At 43.4% G+C, this 26906-nt stretch overlaps 1 protein-coding gene across 6 annotated transcripts in view; it reads left to right on the top strand.

Moving 5' to 3' along the window:
- Positions 1–26906, top strand: part of LOC146833815 (dimethylaniline monooxygenase [N-oxide-forming] 2-like) — a 540028-nt gene that overhangs the window by 288215 nt on the left and 224907 nt on the right. For all 6 annotated transcript variants that reach the window (XM_085601702.1, XM_085601705.1, XM_085601701.1 and 3 more), the window contains 2 exons: positions 10655–10817; positions 19058–19200. In XM_085601702.1, the coding sequence (XP_085457828.1) occupies positions 10655–10817; positions 19058–19200 (306 nt within the window). The remainder of the gene's footprint in view (positions 1–10654; positions 10818–19057; positions 19201–26906) is intronic.

The raw sequence follows: 26906 nt of genomic DNA, 5'->3' as shown, positions 1-26906 counted from the left end.
CTGACACAACTCTAAAAACAAAACAACACACAAACACAACATGTGCAAGATAAATGAAAAGGAATACAAGTTGGAAAATGAAAACAGACTGCTGTCTAAACATGGAGGGCAAATGCTTGCAATTTCCAATCTAAACAATGCTCTGGGTGTCCGTCTTGCAAAGAAAGTGTAAATAGTCATTTGTTGTTTTAAAGTTCAAGCACTTAAAGTCATCCGATATGCACTCTGTCACTCATATTTGCGATCATGTATACATTTATCTAGCCACTGACTCGTTCTTGCACGCACCCTCTTACACAACCCTAAAAAACAACACACAAACTCAACTGCATAAGGAATATAAGTAGGAAAATGAAAACATGTTGCTGTCTAAACACAGAGGGAAAATGCTTGCAATAAAAAAATAAGCATTGGCATAGCCAATAGGTCTCGCTTTTGGGACCTAATAAGTGTTTAGCCAGAGCTATTGGCTTTGGCAATGTCTTTAAGCTATGTTGTAGAGCAGCGTGTGTTAAAAAGCTATATCAAAAAAGTGTTTTAAACATTTTTAAAGTAAAGGAAGCACATATACACTAATGTAAAAACAATGATTTTAACAAACACCATGAACATGGCAAGGTTGGTTGGGCTGGGGATGAAGCAAGCACTGGTGCCTATGACAATGTATGGTCAGAAATAACCCCAGAAGTAAACACAATCTTAAAAGAAAGCAATGAAAACATCAGGAGAGGGAAAAAAAGAAAGGTGAAGAAAGCTGACTTGGAAGCCATCTAGGCAGGTAGGGTGTGAAAAAATATTAATATTTGAATCCCCTCGGCTGAGAGAAGCCACCTGAAATGTAATTTTTCCACATGGCGGATGACAGGACAGATAAATAGCAGCAGAAGTGGATGAAATGAAGTTCAATTGTAATACGATACAAGGAGATTGAGCAAAGTGAGATATAATTTGTTCAGGGCATGTGCCATTGAGCTGCGCCTTGAACGCAGCTGTTGCTATGACTGCAAATGCTGGTGACATCAGGATATGGTGGCGCACCCCCGTACCCCATCCGCCCCAGCCAAAGGGGGTCAGCGAGCCACAACTTACAAGGGCGAGTTAATAGCTGTGGGATCAAATCCGTGACACTTGTTACAAGCCATTTCCTGCTGCCTGATCATTCATTTACCCAGCTGTCACAAGCAGCTTCAACTTTCCATGCGCCACCCGAATTGGGGGAGGGGGTGAAAGGGTGATGCTGCCGGGCAAGACACCAAATAAGCAATTGAATATGGGAATGCATTATCTTATTGTGGCACTCTCAGAACTGCTTTCACTTACCTGATGTACTGATGGCTGGATCCAGTAGTATGCCTCGCTGGCTGAGTTGCCGATCTGTGAGCCGGGGAATTCCTGCAACAATAATTTACCCTCTCTTCACCACCCTCTTCTTTCCACCATGGCTCTTTGCTGTAACATGTGAGAAGCTCAACACTGGAACTAAGTGTTACATTGCAAGAGCTCTGCCTGGAAGCCGTCGCCCTTGAGCGAAAGGCAGTTGAAAACCATGACAGCCATAGTGGGAACTACTGCGATCCGATACAACAGCAGCATTTGCGAATTCCTGCCTCTAACGGCACAAAGTATGCTTGAGTTGTGTTTTTTGTGTGCAAAACCAGATCCAGCACAGCAATTTTGCAATCGGAAAGATAAACATAGAAATAGGCTGCTCATGTCTACATTTTGGGCAGATAAATACTCTCGTAAATGAATGCAGAGTCCACGTCCAGCAGCACATTATTCAGGCATGGCTAACAAGTGTCTGTGCTCCTTCGAGCCCAGCCTCACATCTAGGAGCTGTACATGTGTTAATGCGATATGGGTGAAGGGGCAGCAAGTATAGATCTGGTCGTGCCTGGCGTGCTCTCTCACGGTACCTCCCTTATCCCTGAACGGGGGCAAAATATGATGCCAGACACCCCCCCCCCCCCCCAACACAGTCATGAGGCACCCTCTCTTGTTCACCTCAGAGCACCATGTAGGAAGAGCTTGGTCCATACTCCTCAGCACTTATGCTGTGGCTGGGCCTATCCTCCTTCCTGTCCTCGGAGTCCGGAAGGAGGGAGAGAGAATGAGACGTAACCTTAGACAATCGAAAGTCATAAAAAGTAATCAGTAAGATCCACCGGCATTTGTTGAAAGAAGGGGGGCTAGATGTGACCTTCAGCTCTTCTGGACCCAGTACGAGCAGACTTTACAAGTGTTATTATAGCGACATGTAACTAACAAAGTACAAAGAAAGGGCATTCTTAAAATGTAAATTTTAAAAAAAGGGGAGTGGGGCGAAACAACGCAGCAAGTAGAGCAAGAAACAACTTGGTGGGCGTGGAGAATCAACACAGTCAAGAGAACACCGGGGCAACGGGAGAAACACACAAGCTAAGGAGAGCAACATGTAGTACAGGGGGAGAATTATACAGGTGAGAGACAGCAACACTGGAGTAGTGTGAGAGGGTGGGGTGCGCAATGCTCATTGGTTTTGTAGAGCTTCAGCACCCCCTCCCCCGCCCAGGTGCCGTGGACCGTGCTGGGACTGCCAACCGGTAATCCAGAGTACTGCACTGCCCGTCCAAAAGCCCTGGCATTCACAAGCATTAAAATAGCCTCTATAATTAGGGTTTGTCCTTTCTTTTAGCAGCTTCCCCTGTTGAGCCCTTTCATGGCTTAATCGCTGCATCTCTGCATGAGAACGGCGAGGAGATGGGCTCGAAGATAAGCAATGGGTGTGATGTTAAGGCAGACCTCACCGTCCAGGAAGGAACAGTAAGAACAAACAAGCCTAACATAAATTAAACAACCCCGTCCCATGAGTGGTGTGCGAGTGCACAGTCGCATGAGGTGATACCAATAATGAAGCTGCATGATCGCACCGGAAATCAAATGTGGTAACTACTCAGCTCAGCTTCACTGCATTTGTGTTAAAACAAAACACAAAGTACTACATTTAAGTTATAGAAAAACTTCCCTTCCCTTCGCCACTGCCCTGTCTTTTTTGTTGCAGGTGTGTGCCACTTATACCTTCGCAGTAGACACAGAAGTGAATGCCTGCTTTGGCCCATGGGGGACTACTAAGTATGCAATGATCGAGAAGGACTAAAGCCTGTGCATGATTGTACCCCGGGTTGACTACTGAGTGCGCGCTCCACCAGAGCGGGAATACCTTTTCAATCACGCACAAACATTCAATCAGAATAAAGTCTAGCCCCATAATTAATGCCACTTAAAAAAAAAAACATTACCTTTTCAAGACACAAAAAAAGAACACCGCAGAATCCAGTTTACGAAAACCGTGTGTCCATTGTAAAAAGAAGGGGGCAGGTTAGCATTGCATTCTGGGAGGCGCATACGGCTGCGAGCATGAGCAGCGCTCGTGAAAAGAACTCCTAAAGAAATAAAGAAAAGAAGCAGCAACAGGCGGAAAAGCACACGCTGGTAGAAAGCTGCATTAAAAAAAACAAGTAAGTAGTCCCTAAATTGAATAATAACAGCCCAGCAGCGTAACTAAACAGTAGTTGGTCGGTGCTGGTTCAAGCAAAACGGAAGCAAACCGGAAGTGACCTTTCACATCGCAAGCCAACCATAAGCAAGATAAGAAGAGCAATGCAAACATTAAACAAATGGTGAGCAGCAGGACATATTAGCCGCCCTTAGGCAGTGTTTCACTCAAGCTATAGATTACTTTGTCTCGGAGAGACAGCGCATGCTCTGCCTAGGCGAGACCTAATTAAACAATACTCTAGATGTCCATCATACAAAGAAAGTGTAAATAGTCTTTTGTTGTTTCAAAGATCAAGCAGGGCTGCCACATTTAGAACCAACTTGTTGCCCATCTTGGAATGGTAAAACAATGATCGACAATAGACAACACCAATTCATAATGGTCTCCTGGTTTAGAGGTAGTGGCCACATGGGATCTGGCGCACTGCCAATGAAATGCGCGGAAAGCAAGCTTCACCTTAGCACCACCTGGAGAGCTGTAGCAACCTCTTAAAACCCATTATATAAAAAGAGGAGAAGCAAAGAAATTAAAGAACTGTGAAAGGAGAAAATTCCAACATAAAGGACTGGCCAACAAGTCCTTACACTTAATTGCACTCATTTTCAGGTAGATGTACACATGTAATCCAAAGATACCATTATTAACAGCGCAAGAGAGACCATGAATTATGTGGACTGTACCATTACCACATGCAGTTCGCTGTCATGGATAGAGGAAGAGTGTAAATGACATTGGGACAGACAAATGGCACAGCAGAGCTGGCCCAAAAGCCCTCTATGTATCTATACAGATGTATGCATTAATGTGGATGTTTATATTATTTAACAATTGTTTATTACAAGATCCTAGAACACAACTAAAAGTAGATTCAAGGAAGAATAATTACAGTGCAAATTGTCTTCTCCTAAGGTTTGTCAGAGGCAGTAACCAGCATCATTCACAAAAAAGGTAATCTGTGACATTTTATGAAGCAAAATACCTGTCTGTAGTCTTTAATACAAGGAAATTATATTACACCTTTAAATGCCTATTCATTTTAACATACTGTTTTCACAATCAATATGTCAGGCCTAATGCATTTATAATAACCTTTCATAATAAACATATCAGACCAATGGCAACAGAAATATATGTTTTCCTAGTAAACCAATCAGGCCGGTCACTGTTATCAATGCCTTATCACCATAACTTACCGAGACCTCCTGTACTGAGTATAAGCTTTCCCACTAAGCAGCCATCAGGTATATAATTACATTGTATACAGAGTTAGAGTTTGCAAAGCAAAATACGATCTCCGGTACGGTTCCACTGCCTGCCCATTTGAAGAAGATTTGATAAGGCCATGGGTCAGAACGGTGGAAAGCTCAGGGGTGAAAGCCCTGGTCCTGGGCTCCATTCCCTGGCTCATGGTGTCCCAAAGTGCTGGCAACCGGTCCTGTCAGCCCAGATAGGCCTCCTCTGCCTGCCTGGGTTAAGAAGCTTTGACCGGGACTCAAGTCAAAGCTCCAGTGAGCCCTGGGGTGGATCCCGCCGGCCCTGAGCTCCCTGTCCTGGCCCGCTGTGGACCAAAATGTCCGGACTGGGGTCCTACAGGTGTAGGAAGGCCTTCCAGGATTAAGAATGTCTGTGGCCCTGGACTCTGTTTTATGGCCCACCATGTCCAAAAGTTCCCAGGACTGAGTCCTGCTGGCCCAGAATGATCTCCCCTGCATGCTCAAGTTAAGAAGCTATGACCGGGCCCTAGGTCAGAGCTCGGTTGGGCCTTGGGATGGAAGCCCCCAACCCTGGGGTCCCTTCTTCAGCTTGCTGTGTGCCAAAGTGCCTGGGAAAAGTCTCTTCAAGCACCAGGAGATCTTCCACTGCTTTGCTGGTATGAAAAGGTGCATCTGGGCTCTGGGTCAGAGCTCTGGTAAGCCAGCTTGCAGCCCTTTTACTGAGGCGCAGCTCAGGCTTCAAGAACACAGACATCAGAGACCCTGTCTTTTCCAAGGAGGATCAGATTAACTTTTCATCAAACAAGGCCCAACCAGATGGCTATCCTTTGAGCCCAGGCATCTGGTGGGTTTGGGCACCGGATATATGGCCGTATGCCATTCCTTCTTATGGCGTGCCTGAATGATCGGACTGACCTGGAAATCACAATGAGGGCTCATTTGACTCTGAGTCCAGCCAGCTGTGCCAGGAGATCATGTGCGTTTGCTCAGTCACAAGGTGTGCACGGATGACAGTAGCCTATCTCTGGATTAGTAGGGACAGGGTCCTTAGAACCCCCTCCCTTGTTCTCACCCGGGTGCTACCAGGGTCTGGCCGGCCCACCCCAAGGCCCTAGGAGCCTTAGGTCCATAGCAGCCTTTTAGCCCTGTCTGTTGGGCATTTTCTCTGAGCTTTATCTTCTAGAGAGCAGACGGGGATGCGAAGTTGACATCTTCGTGCAAGCTGGCCTACTTGGGGATGATCCAGTAAGCATCACATGCTGATTGATTGGGCACGCTTGGTACATTTATTGATTGCCTGCTTAGCCAGCCAATGCTGTTTCAAGCACCCCACCTGGGACCGACTGACTTGAGGGCCTGCCTTTCGGGGAGGCCTCCAAACTCAATAGAGCAGAGGCCATGCAGCCTAGCAGCTTGCTCTTACCGAGTGGCCTGACCAGAGTGGAAGAGGTCAGGTGGAGCTCATCCCGGATGCCGCCTGGTAGTCCGGGACCTGCATGCCATGCCGTCGCCCTCCTATGCCCAACTCATTTCTGCAGCAGCTTGGAATGACTATTCCATGGGCTGTCACCACTGTCCAGACCAGCACTCCTGCATGTCGCTCAGGCTGTTCCTTGGCCTGCCTTCCCTTCCGTCGTCGCAGAGCATTTTGGACTCACTAGTGCCATGCAACTGCCCATTCCTTCAACAAATGCCCAGGAAAGGGTTTTCCCACAGCAGGCTCCAGAGAGGTGTAAAGGTTATTCTGGGACAGGCACGCAGCTCCTCCTCCCATCCAGCAAGTGTAACTACCTGGTGGTCCCTGCTATTAGCATATGCTTTTCTCATAAGCCAAGCCCATGGCTTTCAGTGAAACTGAAAATGGTTCATTGAATCAGTTATGGTTCCGCTGATTGCTCCATCTGTTATTTGTATTACTTTGATAATTCTAGAGCTAGTAGATGCCAATGAGTTTACCTCCTCGTATGCATGCATTTAGCAGTCTAAGACCAATCTGGGCTTACACAGTTGCTTTAGTGACTCGAGATAACCTCAGGCCGATCTTCCCACATCGCTGTGATGGCGATGACACATTCCGATCGAAGTATGCCCTATTAATTTTCAATGGTGCTTTCTGTGCCTACCATGGTGACCACTGATAATAAGGAATCTGGGTTCGATTCCAAAAGGGAGCCTGAGAACGGCTACCACATCCAAGGAAGGCAGAAGGCGCATAAATAACCCACTCCTGACTTGGGGAGGTATTGATACAAAATGACAATACAGGACTTGTTCAAGGCCCTGTACTTGGAATGAGTACACTTTAAGTCTTTTAACGAAGATTCTTTGGCAGGCAAGTCTGGTGCCAGAAGCTGAGGTAATTTCTCCTTCAATAGTGTATTTTAAAGATGCTGCTGATAAAACAACTCGTAGTTCAGTCTTGGGATCGAGGTAGTGGTCCGCCGTGAGACATGGTATGCCTATCCCAGAGCCTGCCTCTCGGCACCCCCTGATGCTCATGGCTGGCTGTCCTGGGGGACTGAAGCGTTTACCTGGGAAAAAGCTCAAAGCACACTGGTCAAGTGAATACTTCCGCTAGGAATAATAAAATTGGACTCCGGTTCTATTTCTTTGGTTTTCGGAACTGGGACCAAAATTAAGAGGGGCGCTGGGAGCATTTTTACTGTTCCACTAGAGATAAATTCCTGGACCAGTGTAAGACGAACCAAATCAAAAGCATTTGTCAAGAATATTTCATTAATCAAGAACGAAAGTCGGAGGTTTAAAGATGATTAGATACTGTCATACTTTCAACCATAAACTATGCTGACTAGCAATCCAGCTGCGTTCTTCCCATGACCGCCGAGCAGCTTTGAGGAAACCAAAGTTTTTGGGTTCCCTGGGGAGTATGATCGTAAAGCTGAAACTCAACAGAAGGGAACCAGCTTAAGTGGAGGCTGGTTCTTAATTGACTCAATACAGAAAACCTCATCCAGCCTGGATACGGAAAGTATTGATAACTCTTTCGCGATTCTGGTGGTGGTGCATGGTTGTTGTTAGTTGGTTAAGTGATTTCTCTGGTTTATTCTGCTAACAATGAAGAATCCTCCATGCTAAATAGTTACATAAACCTCAGTGGTCAGTGTTCAACTTCTAAGAGGGACAAGTGGCATTCAGCCACTCAATATCGAGCAATGACCGGTCTATGATACCATAACAGGTCATGCAGGCTGAACAGTTCCAGTAATCCACAATGAGAGGTGGGCAAAGTCATGGCTTTTGCCTTGGAAGCCTGGTCTCCACAGGCCAGGGCTCCTGACACCATGCAGGCTAACCTTCCCTTCCAAGTCTGAGGCTCCTGCAGACTGAACAGATCCCGTAATTCCCCATGAGAGGAAGATGAAGCCACAGCTGTGGCCTCAGAAGCCCTTTTCCTGCAAGCCGGTGGTGCCAGCCAGAGGACCTGCAGAGACAGGGTGGTGCCCTACTTGCAAGGGTTTGCTAGTTTTCAAGATGTCCACCAGTTTGCTTGTTGGATTTGTGTTGGCAAAAACGTTGCCAGTGATGTTTCATTCTTAAAGCCAACCTAGCCAATGGACAAGTATGAGTGTGCCAACTCAATGAACCCTGTCAACAGCTAATTTGAGTTACACCCACGTCTAACCAACTCATACCTACTGTGTTGGTTCAACAAGGCAACCATCAGGTGTCCCATGATAAAATTACAATTATATACAAAATGCAGTTTTAAAAACGACATCAACTTTCTACTAGAGCCTAATAAGAATTACCAGATTGTCTATCCCTGTGGTTTGTTCAGGTGGCTCACCAGCATCAAAATCCTGCCCAGTTCTGTAATATGCGAGATTCCATGTAACACAATAACTGTGTACAGCTTTTAGCACAGTGTGATATCAATCCACCATTATCAACCTACTGCTTTTAACTCATATACAATAAGTAAGACTTTCTTGCTTTATCATAACATTTCACTATAAACAGATCACACCTAAGGAATCTGGCTAACTTTTCCCAGTGAACCGATGAGACTTCTAACCTTCATCTGCAATGTGGATCATGTGGCTGGCTTTATCAATATTTATGTGGGAGCAATCAGAAGTAAGCCTCGTGATGCACTTAAGTGAATGCAGTGATGTAGACTTGCAAAGAACAATATACCTAATTAGTTGAATATGCAGTGTGGTAGCATTCTGACCCATATTCCTTAAGGGGTACTGACTACAATCTGTAGTCAGTGGTACACACCAGTAAGCTGTCAGAAATGTGCCATCCTCTCTTAGGCAGGTTGTAACCATTCAATGCTTTGCAAATGTGGGATGCAAAACATTTGTGTGTTCCCTTGTGGGTCACAAAGCAGTTAATGGCCTTTTCATGCACCGATCCCTTGCAACTTACTAGAACTTCCAAATTATGCATTCTAGCTTATAATGGAAATTTTGAATTGCAGTGCTCAATTGTACATAATGAATGGGCTGTTTTACATTCACAAAGACAGCTGTATTGCATAGCGGCACCTTTGTTAATGTGAAGCCACTGATGCAAATGGCTGCAGGTGTTACATTTTGTGGAATGCAGTGGCATAGCTCATGGATCTGGCATTGGCTAGCAGCCTCATGGTTTTGCCAATGCTTGTTTTGCTTTGTCATGGTGTTTGCAAAATTGTATTGTCATGGAAGTTGCAGAGCCCTTGTCAATCTAAAAAAACATTGTTGCCAAAAGTAAAACATTTTTGGGGTCACAAAAACACACACATTGCCATAGCAGTCCTTGTCACTGAGAAAAATTACTACTTTGTGTGTAAATGTTCAGAGCTTGAATTCTAAACAAATAAGTGCCTGATCCAAATTTTTTAAGTGGTGCCTATGCTAAATATCAGGGTTGCTGAATACCAACCCTGTCTAGTCTTTATTTCACCTCATGGCTTTTTTGTCCACGTTTTACTGTCCCTTCCCCTATATCACAGTCTCCTAGTATCCCCTTTATCCCAACTTTCTCCCATTGCTCATTTCTCATCTCTATCTTGCCTCATTCTGCTCATTTCTCACCTTATTCTGCCTCTTTCTGACCATTTCTGACCTTTATTCTGCTTCTTTCTGCTCATTTCTCACTTTTATCTTGCCTCGCTCTGCACTTTACCTTGGGATTGCGGGGGGAGCCTCAGACCCCCACGGTCCCTGCCAGCACCCCCTCCTGTGGGAGCCAGCATTGCTCTCACAGACAGGGAGCTGCTAAACATGCAGCTTCATGTCTGTGAGAGCAATTGTTTTGTCTGTTTCACTGCCAGCTTGACAGCGGCCGGGGAAACAAACAAAACATCTGCTCTCCGCAAGCGAGAGCATTTCATCAGTCACGCTTGCTGAAAGCAGAGTGTTTGCTCTGACTCGGCGGGAGCTGTCAAACTTCTCACCTAATTACAGCAAACAACTATGTCCTGGGGGTGGGCACCCCAGGACACAGCAGGTTCCCCATGGCCATTATTGGCTCCAGGAGGGGGGACCCCTCCTCCTTTAACTTTCACAGGCCTGCCCCCAGTGAGGTGGAGGTCCCTAGGGCCGAGAACGACCTGGGAGAGGGGCCATGTGTTGATGGCAATGAACACCACTGAAGTTAGTCCTGCATTTGTGCAGGAGCACTCAGTTCTGAGCTTTTACTCGTCATTAGCCTACTTTTAATAGACAACAGTGCTTGTTGGGTGACATGCCCAACAATTCGATCATCATTTTTATGAGTCTGGAAAATCTTTTTTTTGTTTTTAAATAATGAACTATAGTTATATTTATATTTGCGGGTAAATGTTTGGGGAATTTGGACCAAATTGTATTCCCTCTCAGCCAATTGATGACCATTTGGGAGTTCTGTTAAAAAAAAATGTTTATCTTGTACTGTTGGAATTTCCTTTCAGACAAAAGTATGCTGTGTAAGGAGGCATGCAGATTTCGATACCACTGGGCAGTGGGACATAGTCACCGAGACAGACAGAAAGCAGGAGTTACACGTGTTTGATGCCGTCCTGGTGTGCTCTGGTCACCACTTTGAGGTCAACCTGCCACTGAAATCCTTCCCTGGTGAGTTCTGTAGTTCCCACACATTGTAGATTGGTGGCATTTTTGTACTCAATACTGTATGAGCATCATATACAATCGTACAAAATTGTTCACCTAGTCCTACTCTTCCCCCTACATGTGGCTTGCCATAACATGTTTGTGGATCATAAAGGCTACATTCATCTGTTATATAGCAGGTTTTAGGGCAGTAAATCTAAGCACAAACTTAGCCCAGCCAGGTCATAAAATGAAAAGAAACCGGGGAAAAGGGCAGACCTTTCGGGACACTATAGAAAAGAAGGATATAATGGAAAAAGGAACATCTACGGTAATTGAATAAGCGTGGGGAGAAAGGTTAGAAAATAGACATTTTAATGAAAGGACCAAGATACACAGGGACAGAAACAGATGCACAAAGAAAAGAATGGTGGACAATGTCAAGAAGAATGAGAAGGAATGGAAATTAACATCATGAGCAGAAGTAATAATATAAGTAAAATATAGGAAGGCAGTTTCAGTAAAATTAGCAGGTAAAAATCACACTGCAGGAGAGACTGAAGAGAATCCAAGTAGTGATGTAGAGAAACTTGAATATGGACCACACAAGGAGGGTTTATAAAGAATTTAAATTTCAGAGGTAATTTTGAAGGAATGTGGAGAATGCCAAAAGGGAGTTCAAAGCTTAATAAGACAGTGATAGAGTGAGCAATGAGGAAAAAGAAGGTAAAAAGGAAACCGGACATTTGAAGCGACAATTCGATTCACATGCTGCAGGCAGGGGTGGAGACCAGATTCAGAAAGAGAATTAAAGGCAGAAAGTGATGAGTAGTGATAGAAGAAGAAACAGATGTACAAACAATAGTATTTGCAGTTACCAAAAAGCGATTTTTTTGCGTAACACTATCATGTGATCACTATTACTAATGTTCAAATGGGTTATTTAACCTCTACCCTTAAATAGTCCTTCATAGTGGGCCGCAAATAGAACTACCTCATGAATATTAATGAGGTAGGTCACAATTTGTGACCCACTACGATTCGCTGCCATCACAGTGATGGTGGCCTTCTAGAGTCAGCCACCATTTCTGTGATTGCATTTAAATAAATGCGAGAGGGTAAATGTGCCAACAAGGGATTTTGTTTTAGAGTGATCTATTATTTATAAATTTCAATGATTTGAATCAATAAACATGTTAAGATGAAATAACACCACTGTGAAATCAATCCAATGATCTGAACATCATAGACATATAATGACAACAACACACACGGGGGTTCTTTTTTGTGATTTAAACACAATAATTTTTATAGTTTCATCCAAAGTAAAAAGAGTACAAAAGAGACATAAATTAGAGCAATATATCATGAAAACAGGGGACGGGATTAAGTCCTCATTTCATCTGAATAAACACATCTATTCCTGATTAGTTTGAGCAGAGATCAAACTCTTTTTGAGCATATAATCTACTGTACATAACAGATAAACTGGAATTAGATGGTAAAGTCCTCTAAGAGTCTTCTTTTATGCAATTATTGTCCTGAAGATGGTCTGACGGATTGACACCACCCAAGACCGAAACGTCGACTTTACCATCTAATTCCAGTTTATCTGTTATGTACAGTAGATTATATGCTCAAAAAGAGTTTGATCTCTGCTCAAACTAATCAGGAATAGATGTGTTTATTCAGATGAAATGAGGACTTAATCCCGTCCCCTGTTTTCATGATATATTGCTCTAATTTATGTCTCTTTTGATTGAAGTTAGTTACAAATATATGTATTTTGGTCATTCAGAAAACAAGTGAATTATTTAAGCCCCTTCGCAAATACACTTGTGGTAGACATCAACTCTTAGCAACTTCATATAGGGAGCAAAATGCATATCCAGCAACCAATTTTCTTTCTCTGTCTCTGAGATAAGAACAATCAAAGTAACTTACAAGTTCATCGTTAGGTAGGGGTGTATCAATGAAATCAACAAGGAGCTTCCTCAGGTGGTCATTTGTGGTTCGAGGAACTTTGAAGTCTATGTATTACATAGTTTACAGGCTTATGTGACATTGATCCAGTCAGATTAACACACTTTTGATGATATATATTTGTCACGTTTATTGTTTCTCTTTTTAATGCCTTTGACATTACACTGTATAAGAATTTGAGATTAATTCTAGGATTATTTTTAATTTAAAAAGGTTTTTATATGAATTGTTTTTTACACAACTGTACAACCAACTGCTTTTATTAAATGTGTTATTTAACAGATTTTTATAATTGATTGATGGGCCTATCTTAAGAGTATTATTAGGGTACGTGTGAAGTGTATGGACAGTGGAGTGGGAGTTGTGAATGAGTGAATTCATCGAAGAGAAATTGTTTTGTGATACAATGAATGAAGTACAACAGGAAGAGTTGACCAAAGAACAATGTTTTTAGGCACTTCGAAAAGGTGGCAGACAAACAAGGTGGTATCCCTGCCACCACAACATTAAGAGCAAAAGATTAATAGGCAATCAGTTTATTTTTAGTACCATGGTCTTGCACCACTACCCCGAGGATAAATTCTTTCATAGCCAGAAAAAGGTTTTGCATAGTTGGATAAGCCGAAAGAAGGGACAGATGACAAAGCATTTTTCAAAGAAAAAAAGGTTTGCTCTACTTTCGTGGATCAGGACAAAGGTTCTGGGGTGTCCTTATTCACAATATCTTGTAATGGTTTCACAGTTATAGCATAATCGAACATCCACTGACAACAATATCCAGCCATCCCCGAAAGAGTGCATTCCTGTGACACAGCGAAGAGTCGGAGTAGCATATGGACATGTTTAGTGCGATTAGCTGACTGGTGTCTTTATCCATTAGAGATTTTGTGTCCTACCTATCGAACACCAGGTAGACAAAGTTTCAATGTTTCTCTAGAGGCTTTGTGTCTTTCATTAGCTAATTCAATTAGCATGTACTGGGAATCACATTTGCATTGGTCCAAGAAGTTAGAGGCAACTGACAAAATATAAAAAATGATGCAACTGAACCTGGAAAGAATGGGTTGTCTAACTCTTTCTTAAGTGCTTATGGACAGTAGCAATGGGTCTCGGTGTAGCCAATGCCATTTGACAGTCACCGAAAGAGAACTCGAAAAGGAACTGACTTTCAGGATGTATAGGATGGGAAAAGTAGTAGAACACAAATCAACAGTACTGAACAATGTGGTAGAGGAAGGGATACATGACGGATTGGTAGCTGGATTCTGCACACGAGGAAATGGGGCATTACAACAGCATTAATACCATGCAAATCTGATACAAAAAGATACATTTCTTTAGCTAGTTTCTTCATGGGTAAAATGGGAGGATTACAGACTCTAATGGTGGGAATTGAAACCTTTTGCTTTAACAGAAAACCAATAACTGGTCAGATTCCTGCTTCCACCTCAAGGCACAACGAAAATGTTGGTATATGTGGAAACGTATTCATTGGGTTCAGTCTAGTCTTGACAGGGTAAGCATTTAAAACACAGCCTACATCACTATCCTGCAGAGACAACAAAGAGGTAGAAACTTGTGTTAAAATATCACACCTACTGAAAAGTGAAAAGTGGACATTCATAAGCAATGGATCTGGGCCCCCCAGCACAACACAGAGCTCAAATACATACTCTGCTGCACATATGGGCCCTCACCACAAAGTGGCCCGGTATTTGGACTGAAACTAATTGGACCTAAGAAACTCAGACTCCGCTGGGTCAGATTTTATCAGGTCTGATAAATAGCTCCCAATTTGGAGTTTGTACCCACACATGGAAATAACATGCTGACTTTGTGCTTAACGCACCCCACTTTGCATGTCCCAATATTTATAAGATATTTTTTGCCTAATTAATTTCAGCAGGTTTGACCTGATGTTATCTATTGGGAGAAAACTGGGCGAGCCTAGTGTTAGCTGTCAAACATGGGCCAAATTTGAAAACAGTATTTTGAGAGCAATAATTTTACTATCCTTTTCACGTCACAAACAATCTGGATACCTATGACACTCTACGTTGTCCAAGTCTACCTTTCATATTTGGGTGCTTACACTTCTATGCAAGCAAGATATTGTAGGGTGAGCATCATATTCCAGGGATAAAAAATCTTTTTATCAGTGCTGTCAGGAAGAGCATGAGCTTTAGATACTTCGTTGTGGGTATATTGGTGGGCAGCAAACATATAATTTGCTACTTTCTTTGGCAGTTGGCGGGCAATGAGCTATCCCTTTAGATACAACCTATTTTGATAGGAGTACCCTTAGAATGTAAGAACCCCCTCTGTATCCTTATGCATACTTTGAATCGAGTACGGCAACGCACTCTATGCCGGCATCACCTAGAAACTCCTCAAGAAACTGCAGAACATTCAGAACGCCTCCGTCAGACTCATCCTCAACATCCCCAACGCTGCCACATCACCGGCCACCTGAAGACCTCCACTGGCTCCTAGTCAACAACAGAATCACCTTCAAGCTCTTTACACACATCTACAAAGCCCTACATGACATGAGGCCTGCGTACCTTAACCACAGCCTCGCAGTCCACGTACCTATCAGAGACCTCTTCTCCTCTGAACTATCCCTGGCCTCCGTCCCACGTATCCACAAGACCATGGCCGAAGGTAGAGCCTTCTCCTACCTCACAGCAAAGACCTGGAACACCCTGCCTCTCCACCTCAGGCAATAACCATCACTGCCTCAATTTAGGAGGGACCTCAAGACCTGGCTCTGAACCACACCACCTTTGAGATCCTTACGGGTAAGTAGTTTCACTTTATAAGACGATTGATTGATTGATGAAGTTAGTTACAAATATATGTATTTTGGTCATTCAGAAAACAAGTGAATTATTTAAGCCCCTTCGCAAATACACTTGTGGTAGACATCAACTCTTAGCAACTTCATATAGGGAGCAAAATGCATATCCAGCAACCAATTTTCTTTCTCTGTTTCTGAGATAAGAACAATCAAAGTAACTTACAAGTTCATCGTTAGGTAGGGGTGTATCAATGAAATCAACAAGGAGCTTCCTCAGGTGGTCATTTGTGGTTCGAGGAACTTTGAAGTCTATGTATTACATAGTTTACAGGGTTATGTGACATTGATCCAGTCAGATTAACACACTTTTGATGATATATATTTGTCACGTTTATTGTTTCTCTTTTTAATGCCTTTGACATTACACTGTATAAGAATTTGAGATTAATTCTAGGATTATTTTTAATTTAAAAAAGTTTTTATATGAATTGTTTTTACACAACTGTACAACCAACTGCTTTTATTAAATGTGTTATTTAACAGATTTTTATAATTGATTGATGGGCCTATCTTAGGAGTATTATTAGGATACGTGTGAAGTGTATGGACAGTGGAGTGGGAGTTGTGAATGAGTGAATTCATCGAATAGAAATTGTTTTGTGATACAATGAATGAAGTGCAACAGGAAGAGTTGACCAAAGAACAATGTTTTTAGGCACTTCGAAAAGGTGGCAGACAAACAAGGTGGTATCCCTGCCACCACAACATTAAGAGCAAAAGATTAATAGGCAATCAGTTTATTTTTAGTACCATGGTCTTGCACCACTACCCCGAGGATAAATTCTTTCATAGCCAGAAAAAGGTTTTGCATAGTTGGATAAGCCGAAAGAAGGGACAGATGACAAAGCATTTTTCAAAGAAAAAAAGGTTTGCTCTGCTTTCGTGGATCAGGACAAAGGTTCTGGGGTGTCCTTATTCACAATATCTTGTAATGGTTTCACAGTTATAGCATAATCGAACATCCACTGACAACAATACCCAGCCATCCCCTAAAGAGTGCATTCCTGTGACACAGCGAAGAGTCGGAGTAGCATATGGACATGTTTAGTGCGATTAGCTGACTGGTGTCTTTATCCATTAGAGATTTTGTGTCCTACCTATCGAACACCAGGTAGACAAAGTTTCAATGTTTCTCTAGAGGCTTTGTGTCTTTCATTAGCTAATTCAATTAGCATGTACTGGGAATCACATTTGCATTGGTCCAAGAAGTTAGAGGCAACTGACAAAATATTAAAAATGATGCAACTGAACCTGGAAAGAATGGGTTGTCCAACTCTTTCTTAAGTGCTTATGGACAGTAGCAATGGGTCTCCGTGTAGCCAATGCCATTAGACAGTCACCGTAAGAGAACTCGACAAGGAACTGACTTTCAGGATGTATAGGATGGGAAAAGTAGTAGAACACAAATCAACAGTACTGAACAATGTGGTAGAGGAAGGGATACATGACGGATTGGTAGCTGGATTCTGCACAAGAGGGAATGGGGCATTACAACAGCATTAATACCATGCAAATCTGATACAAAAAGATACATTTCTTTAGCTAGTTTCTTCATGGGTAAAATGGGAGGATTGCAGACTCTAATGGTGGGAATTGAAACCTTTTGCTTTAACAGAAAACCAATAACTGGTCAGATTCCTGCTTCCACCTCAAGGCACAACGAAAATGTTGGTATATGTGAAAAAGTATTAATTGGGTTCAGTCTAGTCTTGACAGGGTAAGCATTTAAAACACAGCCTACATCACTATCCTGCAGAGACAACAAAGAGGTAGAAACTTGTGTTAAAATATCAGACCTACTGAAAAGTGGAAAGTGGACATTCATAAGCAATGGATCTGGGCCCCCCAGCACAACGCAGAGCTCAAATACATACTCTCCGGCACATATGGGCCCTCACCACAAAGTGGCCCGGTGTTTGGACTGAAACTAATTGGATCTAAGAAAGTCAGACTCCGCTGGGCCAGATTTTATCAGATCTGATGAATAGCTCCCAATTTGGAGTTTGTACCCACAAATGGAAATAACATGCTGACTTTGTGCTTAACGCACCACACTTTGCATGTCCCAATATTTATAAGATATTTTTTGCCTAATTAATTTCAGCAGGTTTGACCTGATGATATCTATTGGAAGAAAACTGAGCGAGCCTAGTGTTAGCTGTCAAACTCCTAATTGCAATATGTAGTCTAATAAAAGTTAATACATTTATTGCAAATAACTGGGCCTCGCTGATCTAAGGATAATTAGTAGATGGCCTTCATGAGTACCAAAATGTGAATAGATTTGTTGAGCATGCTGGTTTTCAACTTTCGCTTCTTGTGCACCAGGGTGTAGCATGTCTATCGTTGAGCTATAGGCACATGCTCTGGGTTAGGATAGCAGGATCAAGAAAACATGGCCGAAGCAGGTTACAGTTACACTAAAGCAGGGTGATGCTTTTAGATTCTTCCATGGTAGTCTGGGAAAATTATAATTTGTGGATTCCACATTCTTCCTTGAGAATACTATCACAGTCCTTGTCATTTAAGAGCTTAACGATGGATGGCCCTGGAGGCATCCTGGGGGAGACGGGGGTCTGGGCAGCAAGGCTTGCTGGGCATGAAGACCAGTATTCTGGGTCAATCGTGGAGAGGAGCCAGGATATGATGAACTGTTCAGAATGCAGCTTGTTCGCCCATGAGAAACCCATAAAGCAGAAAGTATTCAACCACGCCCACCCTTCTGCATCCCCCATTCACTCTGCGAGGATCCAGCCAATTGAGGTATTGTTGTTCGAAGTTCACGAATGGCGTTCTGAAGTTCTGAAACTCTTCCCACCACATTGCACCACCCCTGGTGCAATAGTTCAATCTCCGCACCCACATCAGCATTGTTCCTTCGCAATTTAAAATGGGAATGTTGATAGCTTGCAGAATCACTTAAGTAGAGGCAGAGGAATCCACGGCCTCCCCCCACTTTTAGGGTGGTGTTCTGTTTCCCTGGAGAGTGAGTGAGCTTCAGCCCGTGGGAATGATGGCACACTTCATTTCATGCTAGGTCTGTGCCTCCAAACGCTAGTGAGCAAGATCAGTTGCTCTAGCATTAATAAGAGTAAAGGTATGTGATTCAATGAACATAGAATATAAGGTTGGTCTGTCTGGTATGAAGGCGCTATTTGAACGGCCTAGTTACTAGTTAGCGCAGTGCTTTCGGGGGCAGCTGTCCTTTATTTCTCTGCTTCCCTTTCCTCTCATGTTTTTTTTTTTACCCTGGAGCAAAAGCTGTACTTTATTAATTGTGTGCCTCATTTTAACTGTATGAAAACATTGCAATACGTCGGCATGTTCATGGAAATACTTGCTTGGCCAGTACTTTACTAATGTGGTTCTTTTTAACACAATAATTGAATCCATATTGTAATTTCCATCTCTTTTACTGCAGGGATAAACAACTTTAAAGGTCTGTGTTGCCATAGCCGGGAATATAAGACCCCAAAAGGGTATGAAGGCAAACGAGTGCTCGTGGTTGGACTGGGGAATTCTGCGGCTGACATTGCTGTGGAGATTGGTCACACTGCTGCAAAGGTACACTTTACTCTACTGTGGAAGCCAGTGGTGTGCCCCATGTGGCTCACTCATCTCATGTGATATGACTAAAATATAAGCATAACATGATCATATGATGGTGTGTTATTGCATCGAAGCTAGAATTATAGCTTCGTGGGTTCATGTAGGAATCTATGGGCATAACGTTAACAACACAAAGGTCCCATAATTATGGCCAAAGAGACAATTTGCCTGATGCTGTGAGTTACAGAATTGGCCAAAGCTATTATTTCTCGCATAATTATTGTTGTTAATATTATCACTACTACTAATAATACTATTAAGCATATAAAATATTGTAGACTAGTGGTGAAAAAAGTTAACTGTTATCGTATTACTTTCAACCTCTGTTGTTGTAAGATATTTACATGGCATTCCATAACGCATCGCAAGGAAGTCCCCTCTTTTGCCCTGATCACGAGGTGCACAGTACTAACTAGGTGGCAAACCTACACCCATAAAAACCTAGCACAGTGCAGTAATACCTCAACAGTACCATGAGTGTGGAATGGGGAATAACTGGGGAGGCATTTTTTTACTAAGTGGAATTCAGTAAGTATGTTCCTTTTCTATGAGGATTATCACTTACATTTACCACCAGCTCAGAGCTCTGCTCTGAGCAGGTGCCAAATGTGAGTGAGGGAACTGCTGCTAGGCCGGTAGAGGAGGGAGGACGGTGGGGAGGGTGGCACTGGTTAGTGGATACTGTAGTTTAGGAAGGGGGATATACATGTTCCCCCATGCCATGCTTAAGGGTCAGAGGAGGACAGGACTATGGGTCCAGGCTGCGATGCAGCCTCTTTCCATAACAATTTTCTGGTTGGTAAAACTGGGTTCTGTTACCACACCAGTTAACTACGGAAATACCACTCTTCTCAACTCATAACTAAGGCCTAAGCCCCACAAATATGAATGGCTATCACACATCAGAAAAATATATTGGTGGCAGAGATCTAGCTTTTCGAGGGTCCGAATTTAAATCTTAAATAAGTTAGGAATAACAAATGCAACAACCATCTCTTGTAGTAGTGTGCACAATCTCTGCGAAAAATAAGAATTCCTTTGTACTCATTCCTGTGTAACTTGTCTGCCCATATGACCTATAAATTCATCATAAATCCGTGTTCCTGGGACACCATTATGACATATGGAAACATCATACTTATCTGTAATGAGTTTACCAGTTGTGCTCAGATCTTCACGGGGATGCTTGCAATATGAGGCCGATGGGAACCAGTGAAAAAGAAATTGGTTACAGAGAACGCCAGGTTTACAAATGACATCCTTTCCTTAAGTGTGCAGCCTTTGCCACTGGGTAAGGTTCAGGACACTCCTGTCATAAAACCCATGTGTCCTAGATAGACTACATTTGGTACATGGGTGGTGTTGACACACCAGGATACACCAGGTCAAACATACTCCTATTATATCACAAGAAAATCCATGAGGAAAAACAAAAAAGTGATGGGTGGTGTTCTTCTGTACTTGGATACTCATGGCCACATTCAAGGGCATCATTGTTTGCCCTCTATGCCACTCTAGACAGAGACCAGCCATATACAAATCAGTCTTAGTCCTGCTGCAATCGGAACAGTCCAGCCTGGACTGCCAAGCCAGCCCTAGAACGCGGCTCCCAACGATCGCCATTGGCTGAGATTATTTCAGGTATTCCTTCCATCACCTTGTTACTTTTACAACAAAAAAATCCATAGCACATTTCATGTGTATAAATGGTTCTTTCCCACCTTAAGAGTCTACAAAGTAATCAAAATGATCTTTTTGAAGTTCCATCCTGTCATCTGCAGTTTGCATTATGATGACCAGCATGCTGTCCCAAAGGTTTTTTAAGAGGAAGAAAGGCATACGTTTATCAGAGCGAAATTATTATACATCAAACAAAAGAAAACACACAAACATGGCGAAAAGTGTAGTGGATGGAGAGAGTTAGAGGAGACTCTTCATCCTATTGGGTTCAGTGCTCCTGAAAGCCTTGCCTCTGAATTGAAGGATATTTTGAAACCTATCATAGTCAGATCGAGAAGTGGGCAGAATAATGCATTTTTCTTTCTTGGACAACTTGTACAACAAAAGTGCATTTTACACATTCCCTGCAAGGTATGTTAATATTTTAAATAATTTGTGTTCTTTTTCAAATGATATCAAGTATTGTTAAATATTTTTTTTTCATTTTTACTTTGAATATGCTGAGAATAAACCATGTTTTTCTACTTATTTTGTCTCTCCCTGCTCACCACCTGGTAAACTTAGTGCCGCTTAATGTCAGCAACTATGTTTTACACCCAGTGGGCCATGGATAATGCATTTTGTACTAAACAGGTGCATCAATCAATCAATCACTTTTTGTAAAGCGCAGCATGTCACCCGAGAGGGCATCCAGGTGCTTGCTGTAGGCCTCATTTGAAGAGTCGGGTCTTGAGCCCCTTCCTGAATCGGTCAGCAGGGGCAAGGTGCGGAGATGAATGGGGAAGGTGTTTCAGGCTTTGGAGGTGAGAAAGGAGAAGGAGCGTCCTCCAACATGGCAGAAGCGTATACGAGGGATCAGTGCAAGGGCAAGGTGTGCAGAGGAGAGGTTCTTGGGGGGCCGGTGGAAGTTCAGAAGGTGGTTCAAGTAGGCGGGTCCTTGATCGTGGAAGGCTTTGTAGGCATAAGTCAGGAGCTTGAAATGGCATCTTTTCTGGACCGGGAGCCAGTGGAGGTCTTTCAGGTGCTGGGTAATATGGGTTCTCTTGGGCAGGTTGAATGTCAGGCTGGTGGCTGCGTTCAGGATCTTCTGGAGTCTTGGCATGAATTTGGTGGTGGTGCCTTCATAGAGTGTGTTGCCGTAGTCCAGTCGGCTGGTAATAAGGGCATGTGTTACCTTCTTCCTGGTGGCAATGGGTAGGCAGGTGAAGATTTTGCGGAGCATGTGGAAGCATGCTTAGGAGATGGCGTTGACCTGACGTTTCATGGAGAGTTTGCTGTCTAGGATAATGCCAAGGTTGCAGGCATGGTCTTTCGGCTTGGGGATGGATCCAAGATCCGATGGCCACCAGGAGTTGTTACAGAGGACGGTGTATTTGCCAAAGAAGAGAACTTCCTTCTTGTCCGTGTTGAGCTTTAGGTGGTTGTCTTTCTTTCATGCTGAAATGTTCTTCATTCAATTGTGGAAGTTAGACCTTGTTGAGGTGGGTTTGGCAGAGATCAATAGGATGAGCGGAGTGTCATCGGCATAGGAGATTATGTTGAAATTGTGCAGTCAGCTATGTCTGCGAGTGGTGTCATGTATATGTAGAATAGTGTTGGGCTGATGGATGAGCCTCGGGGACTGCCGCAGATGGTGTGCTTGGCTTGCAATGTGAAGGGAGGGAGGTGGACATTTTGTGTGCTTCTTTTGCGAATGAATGCTATCCATCTGAGCATGTTGTCTGTTATACCAATCTGGCATAGGCGATCAATGAGTGTGTGGTGGGAGACCGTGTTAAAAGCAGCAGAGAAATCAAGTAGGATCAGTGCAGCTGATTCTCCTCTGTTGAGTAGGGTGCCGATGTTGTCTGTTGCGGTGATCAGAGCTGTCTCTGTGTTGTGGTTGCTTTTGAATCCTGATTGGGAGGGGCCTAGTAGGTGTTTGGTGAGTTGGAGGTTGATGGCTGTCTCCAGGACATTGGCAGGGAAAGGTAGCAGGGAGATGGGACAGTAGTTCTAGAGATCGTTACGGTCTGATGACTGATTCTTGAGGAGGAGTCTGACCTCTGCATGTTTCTAGGCATCGGGAAAGATGGCCGTGGTTAGAGGCGCGTTGATAATAGTAGTGAGTTGTCAGCTGCATATTTTTTAATTCTGCAGATTATTCTGCATATTTTTTAATTCTGCAGATTATTCACATATCAAAGGAGATGGCAAAAAGAATGGGAGTGTGGTATTTGAACAACACTAGACCGCACTGTAAGTTTCACATATTTCCATATATTGTGCATAATTGCACGATTTTCCATGGATCATACAGGATTTGTGTAGGCGTGGGAGTAATTTTAATTATGCCAGAGTAATCGGAGTAATTTCAGTAATCTCTTGTTACTCGTTGACACTGTATTACCAGTGATAATGAGATTATGTCCGCTCACTTAATTAAGAGTATTTTGGAGGAAAAAAATCCTGCAACAATGCTCAGACAGAATGGCTGTGATGCTTTGACTTTAAACAGGACATGGACCGAATGCAAGCAGGGCAGGACAAGTTGGGATCTCTCCTGGCTAGCCAACCTGACCAAAAGTGGCTCGCCCATAGTTGACCTTGCAGTCAGAGGAGTTGACTGAATATACTCCCAGGAGGGATTTAATATTACTCTGCACTCTATAGAAGTGTTGCAGCGCAAGACAACATAGCAACGCAGGCCTACCTCGGTGGACTGCACCTCCCATGCCTTGGGGACGAAGAGGCAGAGGAGCGGGGCAAAGATATCACCCCACAGGAGATAAAGAGTGCAATGAAAAATATGGCACAAAATAAGACTCCCGGAATGGACGGATTTCCAGCGGAGTTCTACGCTACCTACTCTGTTGAATTGCCGCCCAGACTGGTGGGCTCCTATGCTACGGCCAAGGACTCCGGGTGTCTACCAAGCGCTTGTGAAGCGCTTAATGCCCCCATTCTGAAGCCAGGAAAACTGGTATATGATCACACAGCATATAGGCCACTTTCAGTGTTAAACATTCATTATAAAAGTAGGATACTAGCGACCAGACTACTACCTCTTATGACTAAACTAATACACCTGGATCAGTCCGGATTCATAGCTGGCCATAACACAGCCATCAATATCAGGAGGCTACTGTCCATACTAGAAGCCAGAGACTATGACCGAGTGAGCTCTGCAATATATGCTGTTGACTTAGAAAAGGCATTCAATAGCCTGGAAGGGCATTATGATTATGAGGTGATGTTGCATATGGGACTGGACAGCAACTTCCTGACCTGGACAAATTTACTATATACATATCTGACTACTAGAATCCGCACAGGGAAGGTTATATCTGCAGATACCCGGTGGATCGCGGAACAAGACAGGACTGCCTTCTGTCCACCCTGCTTTTTGCACTGACCATGGAGCCTTTGGCTAGCAAAGCAGGAATGGCACACATGTATCGGGGATTATCCATTAAGGGCCACCATCACCACATAGCACTATATGCAGATGACCTACTGGTCTTCCTCTGCAATATTGAGGAGGATCTGGACAGGACCAGGGCGATGTTACAAAACCTCAGGGACATCTGGGCCCACGGCACAGCAGGGGGGTCTCCAGTGGATAAATTATGTGAGCAAGGCAAGGATCATGGGGAAAAAGTACACAGTGATATTTTCTTCTCTCTTTCGGATGAAGGAGACTGGTCAGATACGCAGTCAGGAATCCCATCTATTTCCAGCAGCAGTCAAGAGGAGAGCAACGACAGTGAGGGATCGGGGAAAAACTGTGATGCCGGAACTGGCCTAAAGACTATAAGGAGGCTGAAAAAGCGAGCTGGTGAGGAGGAGTTGGATTGGGACTATAGTTCCCCAACGCAATTTATTGGTCTAAATAGGGAGATTCCGGGTGTTAGCCCTACACCCCCATCGTTAGATGCCATTTTGCAAGCTATAACTATGCATAGGGAGGAGACGCGCATGGGGGGCGTAAGGTGCAGATCGCCCTAAGAAAATATCAGGGTGTGGCAAGAAAGCTGTCCAAGACTTGCAGTGCAATAGGGGCACGGGTAACGGAGATGGAGTCGCGAATTCTAACAGCAGAGGAAGAGATATCTACTACCCTGAAGAAAAATGAATCCCATGAAGCACAGTTGATCGACATAAACTGGAAACTGGAAGAGTTTGAGAATCGCCAGCAGCGAAACAACCTTCGAGTACTAGGCATTCCCGAGGGGGTCGAAGGGGGGGATATTCGGGAATATATGTTGACCTTGTTTAAGGATACTCTCCCGGAGTTAAAAGACTGGAATTGGCATACTGAAGTACAACGTGTGCACCGATTCCCCTTTGTGCAGAAACAACCCGGGAGGGAGGGAGCCTTCCCAAGGGCAGTCTTGGTCTATGTGGGTAATTATCTATTACGGCAGCTGATATACGAGAAGGCTAGACCAGAGTCAAAGAGAGTAAGAGGAGATATCTCATACTTTGTACGCCCTGATTACTGTCATGCTACGGTAGAAAGGCGCTGGCGTCTTCGCCAGCTGATTAAACCATTTCAAGATAAGAATGCCCAGGCCTATCTGAACAACCCAGCAAGACTCAAGGTTATAGTGGGGGGACCAAACTTATTTTTTTTCATCAGAGATAAAAGCTAAGGAGTTTTTAGATAGCTTGTAGATAATTTTGGGGTGGAGACAGGAGAGTATATTAGGGTGGCATGCCTGCCTGACTACTGTATCTATGTGAGATATTTATCTTCACCTTAATTTGTGAGAAAGGTATAGGAAATGGGTCATACTGTTGGATGGGCTTTCGAATTGTGCTCAGCGACTATCATACACAGACTTTGTCTGTGCTTCACCAAATGGGTGGGGGGATGGGGAGAGGGTGGGGGGTTGGAGTAGGTGAGTGGGGTGGGGGGTCCGGGAGAGGTGGGGTTGAGAATGGGGGGGGGAAATTGTCAAAGAAAGTGCTTCTTTAAGAGTGCGATTTAATAAAATTAAGTTTTTGGAGAAAATAAGGATTGAGGTAGTGAGGATCAGTAGCTATATAACACAGTATATTAAATTTGGGAAGAATTGGAAAAACAGTAAGGTGGGACAATTCAAGGTGAAATTATGGGGAGAGTAACGATTTGTACGATTAATGTAGCTGGGATGAACGATAGGGCTAAGAGAGAGCGTCTGCATAACTATATTAGATTGTTTGATTACGATATAGTATGTCTCCAGGAGACACATATCCCGTGGGCCAGCAGAAGCCTTATCGACATCTTGGGCTATAAGACCATGGTTTGTTCGTCTCAGACCTCTAAGATTAGAGGAGTGGCTATTTTGATGAAACCTGCACTGGGATTGGTTAAAAGAAAGGCAGCCGATCATATGGGCAGATGGGCTCTGGTTGAAATGGAGGCTGGGGTTACAATAGGCACTATATATGCATCTAATCAAGATGATCCAGCGGTATTGGAGGTGCTGGAAATCGAACTAGTGGGTTGGCCAACCCCCCTAATTTTATGCGGCGATTTCAACATATCCATAGACCCGGTTAATGATCCTTTACATGGGTTAGGTAAGACGTGTTATGGGGGTAGGAAGCCGAAAGTTTTTAGTGCATTAACATGTTTAAAAGAAACACACGGTTTAGAGGACGTATGGAAAATTAAGAAGCCCCAGGATGCTGGCTATACCTATTTCTCTTATCCGCATAGCAAGTATGTGAGGATCGATTATTTTTTTATTTCTAGGAGTTTGGTTAGGGATGCAGTTATTAAAAAACTCCCGAAGGTAATATCTGATCACAATCCCCTGATTATTACGTTGGAACTACATGGCCATACAAAAATAAAAAGAAGTAGATGGTCTTTTGATAAAAGACTCTTGGTTAACTCCAAGTATGTCGACTATATTAAAGTATGGGCGTCAGAATTTTTTAATTGTAACAGATTCAGTGCTAGTCGCAACACGGTTTGGGATTCTTTTAAATCTACACTTCGGGGGGAG

Source organism: Triturus cristatus, chromosome 4_2 (assembly GCF_964204655.1).
Source record: "Triturus cristatus chromosome 4_2, aTriCri1.1, whole genome shotgun sequence".
NCBI lineage: Eukaryota > Metazoa > Chordata > Amphibia > Caudata > Salamandridae > Triturus > Triturus cristatus.
The sequence above is the reverse complement of the archived record's forward strand: the minus strand, read 5'-3'. Positions and strand labels throughout refer to the sequence as shown.